At 42.9% G+C, this 21,197-nt stretch overlaps 2 protein-coding genes across 2 annotated transcripts in view; one reads left to right on the top strand and one right to left on the bottom strand.

Moving 5' to 3' along the window:
- cenpp (centromere protein P) overlaps positions 1-21,197 on the top strand; it is a 246,823-nt gene that overhangs the window by 72,624 nt on the left and 153,002 nt on the right. The window lies entirely within an intron of this gene.
- Positions 543-21,197, bottom strand: part of omd (osteomodulin) — a 28,295-nt gene continuing 7,640 nt past the window's right edge. The window contains exons 2-3 of the mRNA XM_067999108.1: positions 16,234-17,171; positions 543-2,543 (exon numbers count right to left, since the gene is read on the bottom strand). Coding sequence (XP_067855209.1) covers positions 2,290-2,543; positions 16,234-17,149 — 1,170 coding nt within the window. The 5' untranslated portion in view covers positions 17,150-17,171 and the 3' untranslated portion in view covers positions 543-2,289. The remainder of the gene's footprint in view (positions 2,544-16,233; positions 17,172-21,197) is intronic.

Below are 21,197 nucleotides of genomic sequence, written 5' to 3'. Positions count from 1 at the left end.
ATTCCTAGTGGGCATGGGCCTACAGCCCAAATCGGTCCTTATTTGAGCACTAATTGGCAAACTGACAGAGAGGCAACAGGTTAGTTGAAAATGGGAAAATATGGCATACTGGTGCAGTAGGGAGCTGCTGTTCTGCAGTTGGGGCTGAGACACATCGTTGGAGGGAGTAGAGGGAGCTTTATCCTTCATCTGGGTATGCCATACCGAACCAAGGAATGCTTTATGCTGACACTGGGTGACTGAAATGGAAAGAATTCCATTTACCTGCACCCAACATCCTATACCTTCAAGTGCAAAAGAAAATGTTTAAAGGCTAGGAACACGAAGGATTGAATCCAAAAGAATGAGTATTTTGATGTCTGCTGAAGTTCAGAATCTTAAATAAATTCATTCAAAAGAAGCGGAGGCTGGGAACTGTACTACACCGTAATGCACATTCTATTAATATTTTTTGGCCTAAAACTAGGTTCCTGGCATATTTTCCACCAAAATGATTTCACTCAATAAAGGTGATATGCAGTCTGTGAAATATTAGCGTCTCTGCCATACATGATATTTTATTTAGCAAAATAAAAATGGTTGAGGAAAACTGAAGGTGAATCATCCACCTTCGATAAGACAATAAGCTGCTATTTGGTAGATAATATACAGTAAGAAGGCTATTACAAAATATGAAATACATATTAAGCTAAATAAACATATTAGCACAGTTGCATATGAAAACAGGCGTATGTAAATTATACCATTTTGCCACTCTTTGCTGACAGAAATAAACTAATTATCAACTTTAGCATGGCTGTAAAATTGTCCTACTTAGTTAGATACAGTATTTCAAAAATTAACCTTAATAAAAATAACACAAAGCTATTGTGAATTAGAATCTGAGCAACATAAGTTAGTGAGTGCATGATACTACGGAAAGTTATTGCTGATTTAGATTGTTTAGGAGCAATCTTTCTTTTGAGTTCCGAGTTATAAATTAATTGTTACATATGCCAATTACAGGAATGATTCGTCCAAGGGTTTAAAAAAGCACAGACTAACAAAGTGTGGTGTAGGAAAAAGGGACCTAAACACATTTAAGTTCCTTTCTTTCACAAAATACTTCTCATCTGCAGGAACCTGACTTTTTTTTGTAATTTTGTTTGGTATTTGCTCAGACTTTTTCCACAACAAAAAATTCCTTTAGTAAATGTGTTTTTTTAATATTAAATGAACTACATAACATTATCTTAAACATATTGATTGCAATTGAATGCTGTAATGTTAGCCTTGAGGGTTACAGCACAGCCAGAGAGATGTGTAGATGCTGAAAACGTTTGTACATGCATAAAGTGAGCGGATGACTGGCGTTGGCTAAAGTGGAGGGCAAGTGTGAGCTTGGAAATTTAGAGCAGGAGACTGTCATTGGATGGAGTGGAGACAGAGACCAGTCCTTTAGCAAATGGAGGTTGAGCTTGTGGTGCTTTGACTGGAGGCATGCAAGTACAGTACTCAACCTCCATTCTCTGCAGCTGTGGTCTTCTCCGCATAATCCAACACTGGTCTCCCCATCCACTTTATATTCATATGTAACAGGGTCTCTGCCCTCACTTTAATCCCCAATCAGTGGCATAAAAGTTTTGTCTTATACAGAAGTGTATATGTTATATTCAAGATCACTTTTGTAACCTGGGTGTTGATGACTTACCAGTTATAACAGGAAAAATATAACCAGTCTTAGTTATCATATATCATTGGTTAGTTTTGTGTCTTTCCCTACTACCGCCAATGTTGGCACACCACATCTGTGGAATTCCCCTATTGTGGGATAGTCTATCTCATGGTTATGTTCACAAGTGTAACCAATATTGTTTCTTGATAAGTCTTGCAATGCAATGGCCCATCTGGCTTTAAGAGGGTGCCTTTTCCTGTAGGTGTGCCCAAATGATAAAGCCAAATGTTTCCCTTTCTTTCTCTGAATAAGTGCATTTTCCAAGGCTTGTTTTAAAAAGTTACTTGAATATTTTTTAAAATGTTTTTGTTGGTTTTAACTTTAAATCAGAGTTCAATGATAAATGGTTGGTTGTGTAGTATTTGTCTTAGCCCACAATGGCTTTTGAAACATAGTTTGACACTTTTTGTCGAAAGATTTTGTTAAAAATTTATATTTGACAGTGGAAGAAAAACAGTAAGACACGTACTTTTTTTTGTTTTCTTGGCTTAGACCGATTATGCAATAGGTAGATGGGATGCACGATAATTTCATACTTTGCTTTACAAGCCGTTAGTATGTTATATAGATTATAGTTAGTAATTGATGAGACTTTCTGGTTCTCCATCTGGTGGCGACATTGATATACCAAACAGTCCAGGAGCTCCTTGGGTTTCAACAACTGGTGCAGCATCTTGTTCACCAAAAACTAAGGTTCGAAGACGAGGGAAGCAGGCATACATATGTGTACTGAAAAGGCCTTTCAGCTTATTTTTCTCGAGCCGAATATAGGTCAGATGGTTTGGGTTATTTACATCGATTGTAGGACACATCAGAGTAACATTAAATGCTGAGAAGAAAAAAAATACATTGTTAGTAACCCACCAAAGAATATGTTACAAATATTAAATGACAATTGTTAATAAATGTGTTGTTTTTCATTAAAAGTCAAAAATTGATAGACATTTCATCTTTGTAATTTTAATAAGGACTGCAGTGGGTAAGCTACTCTCAATTATTTTAGTATGGTTGAATGGATCAGATTCGATGTCTCCATGTGTACTAGAAGTACAAAAATGTTTTGAATTGCTGTTTTTAAGCCAACCAGCAATGACTACTTTTTAATCAATTTTCAGTTCTAGAAATGCATGCTTTGCTGATAAACTCAAAGCTCTAAGAAAGACATCAGCACAAAAACCATCTGAATTGGCTCCCTAAACCAGTGATGAAGAAGAATATGAGAAAACATGCAAGAAGGAAAGGCCATTTGGATCACCAAGCTTGCTTCCTTTACAGACCATGCACAATGTACTCACTAGTGAACTCCAGCCTATATATTAAATCTCCCGAAGGAACATTCTGCACAAGAGCTTCCTGATGCCTAAATATGTCCAAACAAAACTTTATAATATTTATATATTAGGATTCACATAGTAAAAAGCATATTCATATTCTTCATCATGGGAAATGTATATATAGCAAACTGTAAAGGGTACATTGAGACATTGATAGATTATCAGAGTAAATTAATTTTTTTTAGCAAGCTGAACTTTATATACTAATTTTAAGTACTCCTTTGTTGAACAATAAAAGATCAATTAATAACTGAATATTTAACTGTAAAACACAATTTGCAATCCCAGTTGTCACTTATCTGCTCATTTCCCTGTGTAATGCCAATAGTTATTGGGCTAAGCATTTCCTTGGCCAAAGTTAAATAATTAGTACATTTGATAAAGTGAGATTAGATTCTAAATGTTTAGTTCAGAAGTTCTGTCTGACCTCTTGGATTGGATTTATCCAATCGGTAGCTGAACCATATTGACCAAGACAACCCCAAACTTGATCCCTCGTCTATGGTGGGTTAGCTGACATGTTGGCAGGAACACTATAATTTGCCTCAGTTTCCCTTGGTTAGCGAGGGAAAAATCAGCTTGGTTTACTGCAACCTTTGATGGAAATACTTTGTATGACTTGAGTAAAGGGGTATGGACGGGATTAAGCTTGGCTTTGATATTTTCTCTTGATCTAATAGTCTGCTGACATTCACTGTCAACGTTTGCAGATAAATAATAGCTAGTTGAACTCTTGAACTGATTCTCCAGATTGACCTGAAATTTGGCTTTTGCAGCTGGTTTTTAGCCAATCTTGCCATTCTAAGCATGCCTAGGTCAAAACTAGATCCAAATGGGAGTTGGGAGAAGCCACAACTAAAAAACAGTAGAAGGTATTTAAATAGTAATGAACATCTACAAAAAGTAATTTCAGTTTAAAGTACTTCTCTATCTCCATCTGAAAGAATATCATATATATGATTTCCTTGTGGCATCCTCATGGAGCTCTGCCAATTTTGGATTTTCAATCCTCCTTATTTGATTTGTGTCATATGTTGCAGCGAGGGCTTGCAAATGTCCCAGAATGGCTCCATTTGCTGCATTGGAGGCAGCACTTAGACCTGGGAGACAGTCGCAATCAGTCTGACCATTGGTGAGCTCTCCACCTGCTGATAGTGTGGTGCAGCTTTGAAGCCGTTTTTACAAGTATGCTTTCAAGCTCAACTGATTCCTCCTTCCACACCCGCTGAGTGAAATCTCTAACTTTTTTTCAATGCAAGTGGCATTTTTTCAACACCCATTGATACTTATTTGGTATTGTTATGGGATTTTGCCCATGAAGCTCATTTGGTCATTGATTTTTTTTTAGGTTGGAAATCTTTTCAGCAAATATATTGGCTTAAATTTCTACAAACATTCTGCCATCCCTTGGAATATTGGCAGTTTCAAGGAACTCAGTTCTTCATGAGCCACCAAATTTGTTTTCTTTCTTCAGCTTGCACACCATAATGCTGAAAAAAATTGCCATATTTTGTTGTAATAACATTGTTCAGATGTCGGGGGTAGCATATTTACTGTAATATTAATGCATCTTAATATATGCACTAGAAATTTAAAAATAAAACATACCTGTTTTTAAAAAAAATATTTCTGACCTCTTCTATTTACCTTCTCCAGTTTCTTCTATTTTCACTAGTTTAGCTTATATATTCTTTCTTACACTACTTTATTATCTTTCATTTATTTCTTAGTTATTTTATGTTTTATGTATAAACTTACCTGTTTTCTCATGTCTCTATTCACTGAAGCTGATATCCATGCTTCAATTGATTGAAAACCTTTTCTAAATAGGAGAACCAGCTTTTCAAATTTGATCTGATCACTTTCTAAGAGCGACCAGATCAAACTTCTAATAGTATTTTAAAGCTACATCAGAAGTTGAATAAGTAATTTTGATGACAAGCAAGGGGTTAATCTTCTGATTTGGAGTTCAAAATGTCTTGTGCAATGTTAACTACTTGCTTTGACAATACACAATTTTTGTCTTGGCTGGCATATATATGGTGTCTTATTATAACTCAGTTTAAAATGGCAGCTCTTCTTGACCCAAGTTTAAAATGGCATGTTGGAGATGGGTTTGTGAGAATTCTTCCTTTGATGAAGAATTAGTTAAAAGAGAAACTTTGTTTAACCAGGGTGATTCGGGACAGTGCATTCAAAATCCTAATGAAAATTTTTGAAGTCTTGCTTGCACAGCAGATACTCTAATTCTCCTGTAAATTAGACCATTGTAGCTTGAAAGGGTTCTATTTCAGCCGTCCACATAATCCCTGTAATATTGTATTATACTGTTCAATTATTCCATTTGGTTAAAAAGATGTTAAGGCCTTTAAGATTCTGAAAAAAAAAGTATCTTTCAGTTTTTAGCAGTTCTGTTCCAATGCTAATATACTATTGGATGTATTAAACTCCATAATATGGTGGCCTTCGTATTACAGGAAGAAATTGTGGGGTAGATTTGCAACTTGCTGCCCAGGTGTCAAACTAGTGTTGTGGATCAGCTACCTATTACGGAAAATGAAAGATCAGGCGGCTTCCTTAACAGCCAGTCGATCATCTAAACAGCGGAAGCAGCGTGCTATAGACAGAGCTAAGCGACCCCACAACCAATGGATCAGATCAAAGCTCTGCAGTCCTGACACATCCAGTCGTGAATGCTGGTGGACAATTAAACAACTAGCGGGAGGAGCAGGCTCCGTGAACATCCCCATCCTCAATGATGGCAGAGCCCAACACATGAGTGCAAAAGACAAGGCTGAAGCGTTTGCGACCATCTTCAGCCAGAAGTGTTGAGTGGATGATCCATCTTGGCCTCCTCCCGAGATCTCCACCAATACAGAAGCCAGTCTTCAGCCAATTCGATTCACTCCATGTGATATCAAGAAAAGGCTGAGTGTACTGGATACAGCAAAGGCTATGGGCCCCGACAACATCCCGGCTGTAGTGCTGAAGTCTTGTGCTCCAGAAATAGCCGCGCCTCCAGCGAAGCTGTTCCAGTACAGCAACAACACTGACATTTACCCGACAATGTAGAAAATTGCCCAGGTATGTCCTTTCCACAAAAAACAGGACAAATCCAATCCAGCCAATTACCGCCCCATCAGTCTACTCTCAATCATCAGCAAAGTGATGGAAGGTGTCGTCGACACCTGGTGAGGTGAGAGTGACTGCCCTTGGCTGGAGTCATATCTAGCACAAAGGAAGATGGTAGTGGTTGTTGGAGGCCAATCACCTCAGCCCCAGGACATTGCTCCAAGAGTTCCTCAGGGCAGTGTTCTAGGCCCAACCATCTTCAGCTGCTTCATCAATGACCTTCCCTCCATCAGAAGGTCAGAAGTGGGGATGTTCGCTGATGATTGCACAGTGTTCAGTTCCATTCGCAACCCCTCAGATAATGAAGCAGTCCGTGCCCACATGCAGCAAGACCTGGATAACATCCAGGCTTGGGCTGATAAGTGGCAGTAACATTTGCACTAGACAAGTGCCAGGCAATGACCATCTCCAACAAGAGAGAGTCTAACCACCTCCCCTTGACATTCAACAGCAGTACCATCGCCGAATCCCCCACCATCAACATCTTGGGGGTCACCATTGACCAGAAACTTAACTGGACCAGCCACATAAATACTTGTGGCTACAAGAGCAGGTCAGAGGCTGGGTATTCTGCAGCGAGTGATTCACCTCCTGACTCCCCAAAGCCTTTACATTATCTACAAGGCACAAGTCAGGAGTGTGATGGAATACTGTCCACTTGCCTGGATGAGTGCAGCTCCAATAACACTCAAGAAGCTCGACACCATCCAGGACAAAGCAGCCCTCTTGATTGGCATCCCATCCGCCACCTTAAACATTCACTCCCTCCATCACCGGCACACCGTGGCTACAGTGTGCACCATCTACAAGATCCACTGCAGCAACTCACCAAGGCTTCTTCGACAGCACCTCCCAAACCCGCGACTGCTACCGCCTAGAAGGACAAGGGCAGCAGGCGCATGGGAATACCACCATCTGCATGTTGCCCTCCAAGTCACACACCATCCTGACTTGGAAATATAGCGCTGTTCTTTCATCGTTGCTGGGTCAAAATCCTGGAACTCCCTACCTAACAGTACTGTGGGAGAACCTTCACCACAGCGGTTCAAGAAGGCGGCTCACCACCACCTTCTCAAGGACAATTAGGGATGGGCAATAAATGCTGGCCTTGCCAGCGACGCCCACATCCCATGAAGGAATTAAAAAAATCCAGAGTAATTCACTTAGTAGCAATCGATATCTTTCCTTCTGTAACACAAGTTTTATGCTCGAGTGACAAATTGAAAATCTGACCCTTTAATTTCCAGAGTTTGTGAGAAGGAGTGGGGAAGCAAATGGAACTCTTTTAAGTCGTCATTCTAGTTTGAATATATTGTACAGTACTACTTTTTCTGTGTAGTCATAGAATCATATAATTTTTCTCCAAAAGAGTGATTCACTTGGTAGCAATCTTTGTCTTTCCTGCTGTAATTCATTTAACTGTTCAAAAGAAATTGTTCCATGGTTTCAACCTGTATGAAGGGGATGCAGTGTTTGAAATCTTGCACCTTCTGGATTGACAGGATATAACATATAACATAAATTCCATTGCACAGTATTACTAGGTAATTGTTAGCCTTGGGCGACACTAACTCAGTACAAAGAGCAAACAAAGCAGTTTTCAGTTTGCAAGAAAGACAAATCACATTCGGAAACATTTCCATAGGTCATTTCCATGAGAAAACAGTGTTGGAAAAAGGCTGAACCATAACCCGTGCTACCAAGTTAAAGCTAATTTCCTTCTTTAATGTATCACACAACAATAATATTATCGGCTGAAATTGGAATAATTTTAAAATACAATGATCAACTTGGCAGTGTAATTAGAGATCTGCCAATCAGTTAATGCCTTGCACATTTCCTTAATATAATTTTGTTGGTAAAACCCAATGTTTCACACTGCGTTTTTAGACATTTTACAATGCATCAAGGGTTAGGAGTATAACATTAAATGTAGTGTTTTAGATTAGGCATTTATTTGGTAGTTTTGTTCTTGCCGCAGAAGCTAAATGTGTAATTTTTTTTAAATTATGTTTCAGTGACTAGTGTGATACTAAGAAGAAAATGTTTGTTTGTTACTCTCATTCTCAACAGTAGACTTTCAAAGAGCTCATCTGAATCCTCATGTCCATTAAAATTAAGGGGGTTAAATTCAATAAGGCCCAAATCTGGGTGCGGGCATGGTGGTGCGCGATTAACCCGATGGTTCCGTCGCAGACAGCACAAGACATTTATGCTGTCTGATCACTTACCTCATCGAAGCGTAGCAATCTGGCCTTGACAGGAGGATTCCACCACATTCGCACTTCTCACCAGCAAGGAGAGCCCAAATCGCAGGTAAATTGCTCGCATCTCTTGAAGGCAGGCTGCATCTTTTAAAGGTAACCTGTACCTCTTATTTGCAAAAAATAAGATAACGGGCCTGCATGGAGTCTGAACAGAGATCAGACATCGCACACGTGAAACACAGGTGCAGGTCCGTCCCTGTGTTTACAAACTGATGAGTTATGTTAAAACATTGAATAAAGGTTGCGCACTATTAAATCCCACATCCTCCAATCTGCATGCCAGACCTCAACAATCTGCCAATCTGAGTTTGTACCAGGCCTGCGAGAGTGCGTACACCAAGATTCTCTGCTGATGCACTAGAGGCCTTGGTGCCAGAGGTGGACTGAAGGAGGGGCATCCTATATCTGCAGAGGAGTGGGGGGAGGCAAGAGGTCCTCCAGGCATATGCTCAAGAGGCGGTAGGGGATGTAGTCAATGCCAGGCGCATAGCACACGAACGTGGATGCAGTGCAGGAAGAAGTTCAATGCTTTGTCACGAGTGGTCACGGTGAGTGAGGCCAACTGTCAAGTGGCATCTCCTACCAACTGCACCACTAGCCACATCCAGAGTTATATTAGATATTAGAGTTTTTTGAGGATGTAACTAGCAGGGTATATAAAGGGGAACCAGTGGATGTAGTATATTTGGATTTTCAAAAGGCATTCGATAAGATGCCACATAAAAGGTTGTCACACAAGGTAAGGGCTCATGGGGTTGGGGGGTAACATATTAGCATGGATAAAAGATTGGTTGAAGGACAGAAAACAGAGTAGGGATAAACGGGTCATTCTCAGGTTGGCAGGCTGTAACTGGTGAGGTGCCACAAGGATCGTGCTTGGGTCTCAGCTATTTGCAATCTATATCAATGACTTAGATGAAGGGACCAAGTGTAATGTATCCAAGTTTGCTGATGATACAAACCTGGGTGAGAAAGTAAGCTGTGAAGAGGACACAAAGAGTTTGCAAAGGGAAAAAAACAGGTTAAGTGAGTGGGCAAGAAGGTGGCAGATGGAGTATAATGTGGGGAAATGTGAGGTTATTCACTTTGGTAGGAAGAATAAAGACACAGATTTTTTTAAATGCTGAGAAACTATATAATGTTGGTGTTCAGAGAGACTTGGGTGTCCTCGTACAAGAAACATAAAAAGTTAGTATGCTGGTACAGCAAACAATTAGGAAAGCAAATGACATGTTGGCCTTTATTGCAAGGGGGTTGGAGTACAAGAGTAAGGAAGTCTTACTACAGTCGTACAGGGCTTTAGTGAGACTTTACCTGGAGTACTGCGTACAGTTTTGGTCTCCTTATCTAAAGAAGGATATACTTGCCTTGAAGGCAGTGCAACAAAGGTTCACTAGATTAATTCCTGGGATGACAGTGTTGTTCAATGAAGAGAGGCTGAGGAGAATTGGCCTATACTCTCTGGAGTTTAGAAGAATGAGGGGTGATCTCATTGAGGGGGCTTGACAGGGTAGATGCTGAGAGATTGTTTCCCCGGCTAGAGAGTCTTGAACTGGGGGCATAGTCGCAGGATAAGGGGGCGGCCATTTAAGACTGAGATGAGGAGGAATTTCTTCACACAGAGGGTTGTGAATCTTTGGCATTATCTACCCCAGAGGGCTGTGGATGCTGAGTCGTTGAGTATATTCAAGGCTGAGATGGATAGATTTTTGGACTCCAGAGGGATCAAGGAATATGGGGATCGGCCGGGAAAGTGGAGTTAAGGTCGAAGATCAGCCATGATCTGATTGAATGGCGGAACAGGTTCGAGGGGCTGTATGGCCTACTCCTGCTCCTATTTCTTATGTTCTTATCCACTGCTGCACGCACTACACCTCCCGCCATCCACCTACCAACAAACTCTTTCAATCAGTACTCAACTCTTCCAATCACACAATTACCACTGTTGCAAGTCACACAGCCACAACTTGCAGGCCATACACACTAGCAGCTAATCAACCATGACAGGCACATCACCCAGACATCCTGCAGGACACTCACCGACACACTTTGCTTTCTTGCAGGAGATGGTGGCGCATAACAAGAGGCAGCAAGTGGCAGTGTCATTTAGCCCTCGAGCCTGTTCTGCCATTCATTGCGATCATGGTTGATCTGTGACCTTATGCCATATACCTGCCTTAGCCCCCTATCCCTTAATACCCTTGGTTCACAGAAATCTATCAATCTCAAATTTATAATTCACAATTGAGCTAGCATCATCTGCCATTTGCAGAACGTTCCAAACTTCTACCACCCTTTGCGTGTAGAAGCATTTCCTAACTTTACCCTTGCAAGTCCTGGCTCTAAATGTTAGGTTATGTCTGCTCGTCCTAGTATTCAAGTAGAGGACTCCTCCAAAAACAGGTTCAAATGCATCAGCAGCCGAAAGCAATAATTCATTAACTAACCTGTAAATCCTGCATGGTCCCTTTTAATAGTGCTGGTGACGGGAGGAGGGTCCTCCAGGCACTCCAAGACATGTTTAGCTGGTCGTGGTTAAGACAGTGCATTGAGTGGAGGGTTAATTGCAAAAATGGTGTCCATCTGTTTAAATCAGCGTTGCACACTGATCGAACGCATATTCTCCTTGCTTTACATGTTGTTGGCGTTCATTATCTGCACTTGCATTAAACCCTTTACAAAGATGGCGTCCAGCGCATGTCACACTGGAAGCGTCGAATGCATCCCAGACGCCATCTTGGACATTCTGGAGGCTGCGTAGTGCCGAAATAACGGGTGCTACACGGCCCAATTTATAGCCCACTGTCTGCTTGGAGTAGTTTCAGCACACAGCCAGATGTTTGATATTTTGGAAAATATAGAGATTAAGATCTATATTTCATACCAAGTGGTGAATTTAAAGTCTGTGTAATTTCTGTGAGTCATTGTGCATATTCTTCCTCTTCCACCATTCACTTCAGTTTGTACACGTGCATTAACATTCACTTCCTTCTTCCTACAGAAAATGTGGAAAACCGCAAGTGAATCTCAAGGCATACAATGGAAATTATGTTGAGATGTGCTCTAATTACAGATTTTTTTTTGTATTATGACATAACTCCATCCTCCACCTTGCTTTACAAGATGAGAGGTATGATGGAATTTTGCCATCACTGGAAAATTCCATGGAATGTCACTGTAACATAATATTGCTGGTTGTAAACCTTTGGTGGGATTCTGGGAAAACTAGAGGTGAGAGATATTTATCATAGATACTCATGCATGTCCTAGAACCACTCACCTATGTTTTCTTTGTTGGATCCAATGTGCATTTCTATCACTTTTTGTTTCTATTTCATATCATTGACAGAGGTCTAGGAACAGGCTGAAGATCTATCCTCCTTAGACAAGGAAGCCTGTGGCATAGGGAGAATTGAAGAAAGGGAAAAAATACATTCTGTTGTTTTAAAAAGCAAAAGACAATAAAAGTTACGACTGAGAGTAGAGAACACATATGTATATTGCAAGGTAAAAAGAAAAAGAATGAAAAAGATAAGGTGGGTGGTGACCAAAGGGTTAAAGTGTTTACACTTTGTCCCTGAAAAATGTTCTTTTTTTTGAATAAGTTGTTTTAGCTGACAGTTTGTTGCCAAGGTTGTTGAACATATAGACACCATTCTAGTGTATTGATAGCAGTTATTTACACGATCTACCTTTTTCTAAAGTGTATTCTTATGAGTATGATTAGTACTGGTTGGGAGTAATTTGAAGAGTTATATTGAGTATTAGTCACTCAGAGAAAGCATTTGTAAATGCTGTAAACTCTCTCTCACCTTGGTCGTTCTCCCTGGTACAGCCCACATCTTCGCTTCCTCAAGGTCAAGGGGTGTAGATTTGAACGTATCTGGCACACAACTGGTTTAGCCATTCACTGCCAGATCTGGATGGAACACGTCAAGCACTATTGCACCCCGCTCTCCTCTGCCAAACTGCTCACTATTTCAGGATCATCCTGGAATACAAAGGTAACCCCCAGCTTCTTTTCTCCATTACCAACCATCTCTTTAAACCCCTCTCCCCTGCCTCTGCTACCCTTGCCTCCAACTAGTGCGAGGAGCTCATGGACTTCTTTGTCAAGAAGATTGAAACCATCTGTTCAGCTACATTTGCTGCATTTTTTTTATTCGTTCATGGGATGTGGAATGTGGGCGTTGCTGGCAAAGCTAGCATTTATTATCCACCCCTAATTGCCCTTGAAAAGGTGGTGAAGAGCTGCTTGCAACGCTGCTGTCCGTGTGGTGAAGGTTCTCCCACACTGCTGTTCGGTAGGGAATTCCAGGATTTTGACCCAGCAATGATGAAGGAACGGCGATATATTTCCAAGTCGGGATGGTGTGTGACTTGGGGGGGGGGGAGCGTTCAAGCGGTGGTGTTCCCATGTGCCTTCTGCCCTTGTCCTTCTAGTTGGTAGAGGTCGCGGGTTTGGGACATGCTGTCGCAGAAGCCTTGGCGAGTTGCTGCAGTGCATCCTGTAGATGGTACACACTGCAGCCACGGTGCGCCGGTGGTGAAAGGGGTGAATGTTTAGGGTGGTGGATGGGGTGCCAATCAAGCAGGCTGCTTTGTCCTGGATGGTGTCGAGCTCCTCGAGTGTTGTTGGAGCTGCACTCATCCAGGCAAGTGGAGAGTATTCCATCACACTCCTGACTTGTGCCTTCTGGATGGTGGAAAGGTTTTGGGGAATCAGGAGGTGAGTCACTTGCCGCAGAATACCCAGCCTCTGACCTGCTCTTGTCACCACACTATTTGTATGGCTGGTCCAGTTAAGTTTCTGGTCAATGGTGACCCCCAGGTTGTTGATGGTGGGGGATTCGGCGATGGTAATGCCGTTGAATGTCAAGGGGAGGTGGTTGGACTCTCTCTTGTTGGAGATGGTTATTGCCTGGCACTTGTCTGGCGCGAATGATAGTTGCCACTCATGAGCCCAAGCCTGGATGTTGTCCAGGTCTTGCTGCATGCGGGCACGGACAGCTTCATTATCTGAGGGATTGTGAATGGAACTGAACACTGCAATCATCAGCAAACATCCCCATTTCTGACCTCATGATGGAGGGAAGGTTATTGATGAAGCAGCTGAAGATGGTTGGGCCTAGGACACTGCCCTGAGGAACTCCTGCAGCAATGTCCTGGGGCCGAGATGATTGGCTTCCAACAACCACTGCCATCTTCCTTTGTGCTAGGTATGACTCCAGCCACTGGCGAGTTTTCCCTCTGATGCCCTTTGACTTCAATTTTACTCAGGCTCCTTGGTGCCACATTCTGTCAAATGCTGCCTGATGTCAAGGGCAGTCACTGTCACCTAACCTCTGGAAATCAGCTCATTTGTCCATGTTTGGACCAAGGCTGTAATGAGGTCTGGAGCCGAGTAGTCCTGGCGGAACTCAAACTGAGCATTGGTGAGCAGGTTAATGATGAGTAAGTGCCGCTTGATAGCGCTGTCGACGACACCTTCCATCACTTTGCTGATGATTGAGAGTAGACTGATGGGGTGGTAACTGGCTGGATTGGATTTGTCCTGCTTTTTGTGGAAGGAACATACCTGGGCAATTTTTCACATTGTCGGGTTGATGCCAGTGTTGTAGCTGTACTGGAATAGCTTGGCTAGAGGCGCGGCTAGTTCTGGAGCACAAGTCTTCAGCACTACAGCCGGGATGTTATCGGGGCCCATAGCCTTTGCTGTATCCAGTGCACTCAGCCTTTTCTTGATATCACATGGAGTGAATCGAATTGGCTGAAGATTGGCTTCTGTATTGGTGGGGATCTTGGGAGGAGGCCAAGATGGACCATCCAGTCGGCACTTCTGGCTGAAGGTGGTTGCAAACGCTTCAGCCTTGTCTTTTGCACTCACCTGCTGGACTCTGCCATCATTGAGGATGGGGATGTTCACGGAGCCTCCTCCTCCCATTAGTTATTTAATTGTCCACCACCATTCACAACTGGATGTGCAGGACTGCAGAGCTTTGATCAGATCCGTTGGTTGTGGGATCGCTTAGCTCTGTCTATAGCATGTTGCTTCCGCTGTTTAGCATGCATGTAGTCCTGTGTTGTAGCTTCACCGGGTTGGCACCTCATTTTTAGGTACGCCTGGTGGTGCTCCTGGCATGCTCTTCTACACTCCTCATTGAACCAGGGTTGGTCACCTGGCTTGTTGGTAATGGTATAGTGAGGAATATGCCGGGCCATGAGGTTACAGATTGTGCTGGAATACAATTCTGTTGCTGCTACTGATGGCCCACAGCGCCTCATGGATGCCCAGTTTTGAGCTGCTAGATCTGTTCTGAATCTATACCATTTAGCATGGTGGTGGTGCCACACAACATGTTGGATGGTGTCCTCAGTGTTAAGACGGCACTTTGTCTCCACAAGGCGGTGGTCACTCCTACGAATACTGTCATGGGCAGATGCATCTGCGCTAGCTAGATTGGTGAGGGTGAGGTGAAGTAGGTTTTTCCCTTGTGTTGGTTTGCTCACCACCTGCTGCAGGCCCAGTCTGGCAGCTTTGTCCTTCAGGACTCGACCAGCTCGGTCATTAGTGGTTCTACCGAGCCACTCTTCATGATGGACATTGAAGTCCCCCACTCAGAGTACATTCTGTGCTCTTGCTACTCCTCAGTGCTTCCTCCCTGTTGCTCAACATGGAGGAGGACTGATTCATCTGCTGAGGGAGGGTGGTAGATGGTAATGAACAGGAGGTTTCTTTGCCCATGTTTGACCTGATGCCTTGAGATTTCATGGGGTCTGGAGTCAATGTTGAGGACTCCCAGGGCCACTCCCTCCTGACTGTATACCACTGTACCGCCACCTCTGGTAAGCTCGTCAGAGTCCCCCCATTTCCCTTGCACACCAACCGAAATTTCCTCCAAGGTTCCCTCCTGCCCTAGCCCTGAACCCACGTCCTTCTCTAGTTTCTCTCTTATCTCCAAATCGTGCCATCTCCAAGTTCATCTTGTCCATGATACCAACCACTTGCTCTCTGGACCGTATTTTCACTAAACTGCTGAACACCAGCTTCCTTTCCTGGCCCCCATGCTAGCTGACATTGTAAACGGTTCTCTCCCCTCAAATACTGTCCCCCTCCCTTTTGAAACTTCCATCATTGTCCCCCTCCTCCAAAAAATACACCCTCAGCCCCTCTGTACTTGCAGACTGCTGCCCCATCTCCGACCTGCCTTTCCTCTCAAGTCCTTAAATGTGTTGTTGCCTCCCAAACTCCATGGTTGAACTTCTGCCCCTGCCACACGTGTGTCTTGGTATACATGCTCTCTGAGTTATGAATGTTCTATGGCCAGACTTCAACCTCTGATTTTCAGATAAAATTAAAACTTTATGCATCTCCAGGCAAGTAAAATCTTATTTCCTGCAATATTCAACAACAACATTCTGAGTTAACGTTCATGCTTTATGTTGTGCCCCACCATTAACAATTTACCTCCAGGATTCTTTCTTATAGCCAGAAACATAATGAGATTTTGTACCTGAACTGAAGGAAAGTGTATTTGTTGCAAGGAAAGATGCATCTAGCCTTTCTTTTATGTAGTCCGGCTGTGAATAAATGTACAATATATCTTCTGCACTATATTGCTGAATGAGATAGTGTAAGCTCATTTGAGGGATTTGAACCACTACAATAGCAATTTAAGGATAGTACCTTAACCACTGCATTACCATGCTACTAATAGCAAATCTCTCATTTGAAACAAAAATTAATTGTGACTTTTAATTACTGAAATCATAAGGTTGCCCATACTTGTAAAGTGGTTATTGTTGAGGTACAGGTGCTCTAGATGCCTTGAAATGTAGAAGGTTTTAGTTAGTTGGTTGTGTCCTAGATTCAGCTCCATTAGTTTTGAGAGATTGAATACACCATATGGAACTTGTTTCAGCTTATTGTGTGACATCCTTAATGAGATGAGGTTTGGAGTTTTTCTGAAGTAATTTGCTGGTATAGTTGATATAGAGTTGTTTTCAAGGGAAATCTGCAGTAGAGAAGATGGAAGATCTCCCGGCATGGATTTGAGCTTGTTACTGCGCAGATTTATCTGCAAGAGACTCGTCATTTTTCCAAGGTGATGTCCCTTGACAGCTCCATCAGGGAGTTGGTTATTGCTGAGATCCAGAATTGTAACATTAATTAGTGAACGAAAAGTGTCAGCAGGCAGCTTAGTAATCTGGTTGAAACCCAAAGAAAGTCTTTCAAGGGTCTTAGGTAATGGAACTGGGACTTCTCCAAGTTTGTTGTGTCCCAGATTAAGGCGAGTCAGATGTTTGAGCTTGCCAAATACACCTTTATCTATCATGGAAGATTTTATTTTATTGTAACTAAAATTAATTTCTTGAAGTAATGTTGCATTAATCAAAGCATTTTCTGGCACAGCTTCTATTTCATTGGACTGAAGATATAGATATCGTACATGCGCTGGGATATTGGGAACATATTTGAGTTTTCGATTGTCACAGTACATGGCAAAAGGAAATGATGGTGTGCACCGGCATTCACGAGCACAAACTCTGGGAAAGTAGGTATATAGTTCAGAATCTACAGGTGTACGAATACGCCGTTGATGATGTGGAGTTGGAAGGAACAGATCATCATATTCCTCTTGACATAGAATGTTTGCACTGAAGAGAAGTACTAAAATTGGCAGCCTTGTGATGAAGGCCATTCTTATGCTGATGATTTTGTCTCTATTGAAATGAATGCAAGAAAATGGACAGTGAATCACATAGGAACACACAGTTGATATCACAAAATAAGCTGTGACAATGTTGCATCCTTCCAGTACAGAAACAGGTGAGATTCATTCTTACACAGATTGTATCCCTCCACACTCTTCTGGAATGGTCTGGCACTCGGTCTTCTGGGAAAAATAACTTAAGGGACAGTCTCCCTTTAAGATGTTTTACGACAATATGATTTACGAACGCAGGAAAAGTCCAGCTGGCTCATCAAGTCTGCCCCACACCATGATGGCCAGACCATGATGGCTAAACATTTCTTCCCTACTCCACCACCCCCCCCCCCCCCCCCCCCCCCCCCCGCAACCATGTCACACCCACCCCTGCAGCCACGTAATCTCCTGGGAGAAGCAAAAAAATCCAGGGCCAATAAGGGAAAAAATACTCTTTACAATTCCCCTCCAACCCCCTCAGGCGATCAAAACCTGTCCAGGAGATCACATGGACCAAATGTTATCTGTAAAGACACTTACCTTCTTTCTGATACAGTCTCTTCCCCAGTCAGGAACTGGTCCAGCTCCTTCTTGAAGGTAGGCAGAGAATTAGCACCCACCATACCAGCCAGCAATGTGTTTCAGAGGCTCAAAATTCTCTGGGAAACGAAGAACCTCCTAACTTCCAGTCTATTCCTACTCTTTCATAGTTTAAACTCGTGTCCCCTGGTCCTCCCCAATCTGTTAAACTGCAATAATCTATCAATAGGGCACTATCCAGCTCTTTAATTATTTTATAGACCTCTATCAGGTCACCTCTAAGTCTACACTACTCTAAAGTAAATAGACTAAGGTCCTTGAGCCCATCGGAGTGGCTGAGGTTCTTTAAGCTAGGAACCATTCTTGCTGCTCTCCTCTGAACCTTTTCAAGACCATTATATCACCCACCATGTGGGGGGACCAAAACTGGGCATAGTCCTCTAGATGCGGTCTGCCAGCCACCTGTATAGTGTCAAAATAGTGTCCTTATACTGAATGGTTTTATTAATGCGACCGAATACCTTGTTACAGTTTCTCTACATTGGTCATGAACCTTTAGTCATCTGTGCACAATAACACCAAGATCTTTTTCTCTCTCGACCTCTTTCAAAAGGCATTCGATAAGGTTCCACAAAAAAGGTTGTTACGCAAGATAAGGGCTCATGGGGTTGGGGGTAATATATTAGCATGGATAGAGGATTGGTTAACGGACAGAAAACAGAGAGTAGGGATAAACAGGTCATTTTCAGGTTGGCAGGCTGGAACTAGTGGGATGCCGCAAGGATCGGTGCTTGGGCCTCAGCTATTTACAGTCTATTTTAATGACTTAGATGAAGGGACCGAGTGTAATGTATCCAAGTTTGCTGACGATACAAAGCTAGGTGGGCAGGGCACAAAGAGTTTGCAAAGGGATATAGACAGGTTAAGTGAGTGGGCAAGAAGGTGGCAGATGGAGTATAATGAGGGGAATTGTGAGGTTATTCACTTTGGTAGGAAGAATAGAAAAACAGAATATTTTTTAAATGGTGAGAAACTAATAAATGTTGGTATTCAGAGAAACTTGGGTGTTCTCATACAAGAAACACAAAAAGTTAGCATGCAGGTACAGCAAGCAATTAGGAAAGCAAATGGCATGTTGGCCTTTATTGCAAGGGGTTGGAGTACAAGAGTAGGAAAGTCTTACTACAATTGTACAGGGCTTTGGTGAGACCTCACCTGGAGTACTGCGTACAGTTTTGGTCTCCTTATCTGAGGAACGATATACTTGCCTTAGAGGCGGTGCAATGGAGGTTCACTAGATTAATTCCTGGGATGACAGCGTTGTCCTATGAAGAGAGGTTGAGTGGAATGGGCCTATGCTGTCTGGAGTTTCGAAGAATGAGAAGTGATCTCATTGAAACATATAAGATTCTGAGGGGGTTTGACAGGGTAGATGCTGAGAGGTTGTTTCCCCTGGCTGGAGAGTCTAGAACTAGAGGGCATAGTCGCAGGATAACAGGTCCGCTATTTAAGACTGAGATGAGGAGGAATTTCTTCACTCAGAGGGTTGTGAATCTTTGGAATTCTCTACCCCAGAGATGGATAGATTTTTGGACTCTCGGGGAATCAAGGGATATGGGGATTGGGCTGGAAAGTGGATTTGAAGTTGAAGATCTGTCCTGATCTGATTGAATGGCGGAGCAGGCTTGAGGGGCCGTATGGCCTCCTCCTGCTCCTATTTCTTAAGTTCTTTCAGTAATGTTCCCTGCAAATGATGCTTGTATTCTGTGTTGGCCCTACCAACATACATGACACTACATTTATTTAAATTATATGCCATTTTAAAAAATTTTTTATTCGTTCACGGCATGTGGGCGTCGCTGGCAAGGCCGGCATTTATTGCCCATCCCTAATTGCCCTCGAGAAGGTGGTGGTGAGCCGCCTTCTTGAACCGCTGCAGTCCGTGTGGTGACGGTTCTCCCACAATGCTGTTAGGAAGGGAGTTCCACGATTTTGACCCAGCGACAATGAAGGAACGGCGATATATTTCCAAGTCGGGATGGTGTGTGACTTGGAGGGGAACGTGCAGGTGGTGTTGTTCCCATGCGCCTGCTGCCCTTGTCCTTCTAGGTGGTAGAGGTCGCGGGTTTGGGAGGTGCTGTCGAAGAAGCCTTGGCGAGTTGCTGCAGTGCATCCTGTGGATGGTGCACACTGCAGCCACAGTGCGCCGGTGGTGAAGGGAGTGAATGTTTAGGGTGGTGGATGGGGTGCCAATCAAGCGGGCTGCTTTATCTTGGATGGTGTCGAGCTTCTTGAGTGTTGTTGGAGCTGCACTCATCCAGGCAAGTGGAGAGTATTCCATCACACTCCTGACTTGTGCCTTGTAGATAGTGGAAAGGCTTTGGGGAGTCAGGAGGTGAGTCACTCGCTGCAGAATACCCAGCCTCTGACCTGCTCTCGTAGCCACAGTATTTATATGGCTGGTCCAGTTAAGTTTCTGGTCAATGGTGACCCCCAGGATGTTGATGGTGGTGGATTCGGTGATGGTAATGCCGTTGAATGTCAAGGGGAGGTGGTTAGACTCTCTCTTGTTGGAGATGGTCATTGCCTGGCACTTATCTGGCGCGAATGTTACTTGCCACTTATGAGCCCAAGCCTGGATGTTGTCCAGGTCTTGCTGCATGCAGGCTCGGACTGCTTCATTATCTGAGGGGTTGCGAATGGAACTGAACACTGTGCAGTCATCAGCGAACATCCCCATTTCTGACCTTATGATGGCCCACTCCCCTAGCACATCTAAATCTTTTTGTATTTGATTGCACTCCTCTATCATCTTAATCCTTGCACAGATTTTGTTGTCATCTTCAAACTTACCATTCTCTCAACACCACTGTCCAGGTCATTAATAAAGACTGTGAAGAGTGACGGGCCCAAGACTGATCCCTGGGGGTCACCACTAGTAACATGTCTCCAAGCTGAACCACATCCGTTAACTACAACTTTTTGGCTGCGGCATTGGAGCCAATTCCTAATCCAGCGTTCCGAATTTCTACTGATACGCCTGCAAGATTCTATCTTGTGAAGTAACCTAGCGTGAGGTACCTTATCAAAGGCTTTCTGGAAGTCCAGGTAGATAATGTCTAGCAGATTTCCCTCATCCACTACTTCGTAACTTCCTCAAAAAACTCTTATCAAATTTGTTAGGCATCATCTTTTTAATGACCCCTTCCCTTTCCCAGTGATTATAAAGGGCATCTCTTGCGATCCCTTCTTGCATCTTCCCAGTAATGGAAGTGTGGCTGATAGGCCTGTAGTTCCCTGACTCTGATTTGTCTCCTTTTTTTGAAAATAGGAACTACATGTGCTTGCTTCACAATATCTCAGGCATCCCATGTGACATATCCTGCTTTCAGGCAATATATGTGTGCCTTTTCTTCCCAGAATGAGGTGAATATTTGACGCTTCTGCATGAACATTCCACCTTCAAAACTGAAGGGCTGAATGGCCGACTCCTAATGTCACT

The sequence above is a fragment of the Heptranchias perlo genome, chromosome 17 (assembly GCF_035084215.1).
Source record: "Heptranchias perlo isolate sHepPer1 chromosome 17, sHepPer1.hap1, whole genome shotgun sequence".
NCBI classification, from domain to species: domain Eukaryota; kingdom Metazoa; phylum Chordata; class Chondrichthyes; order Hexanchiformes; family Hexanchidae; genus Heptranchias; species Heptranchias perlo.
Note: the sequence above shows the minus strand (reverse complement) of the source record. Positions and strands in the feature narration are given on the sequence as shown.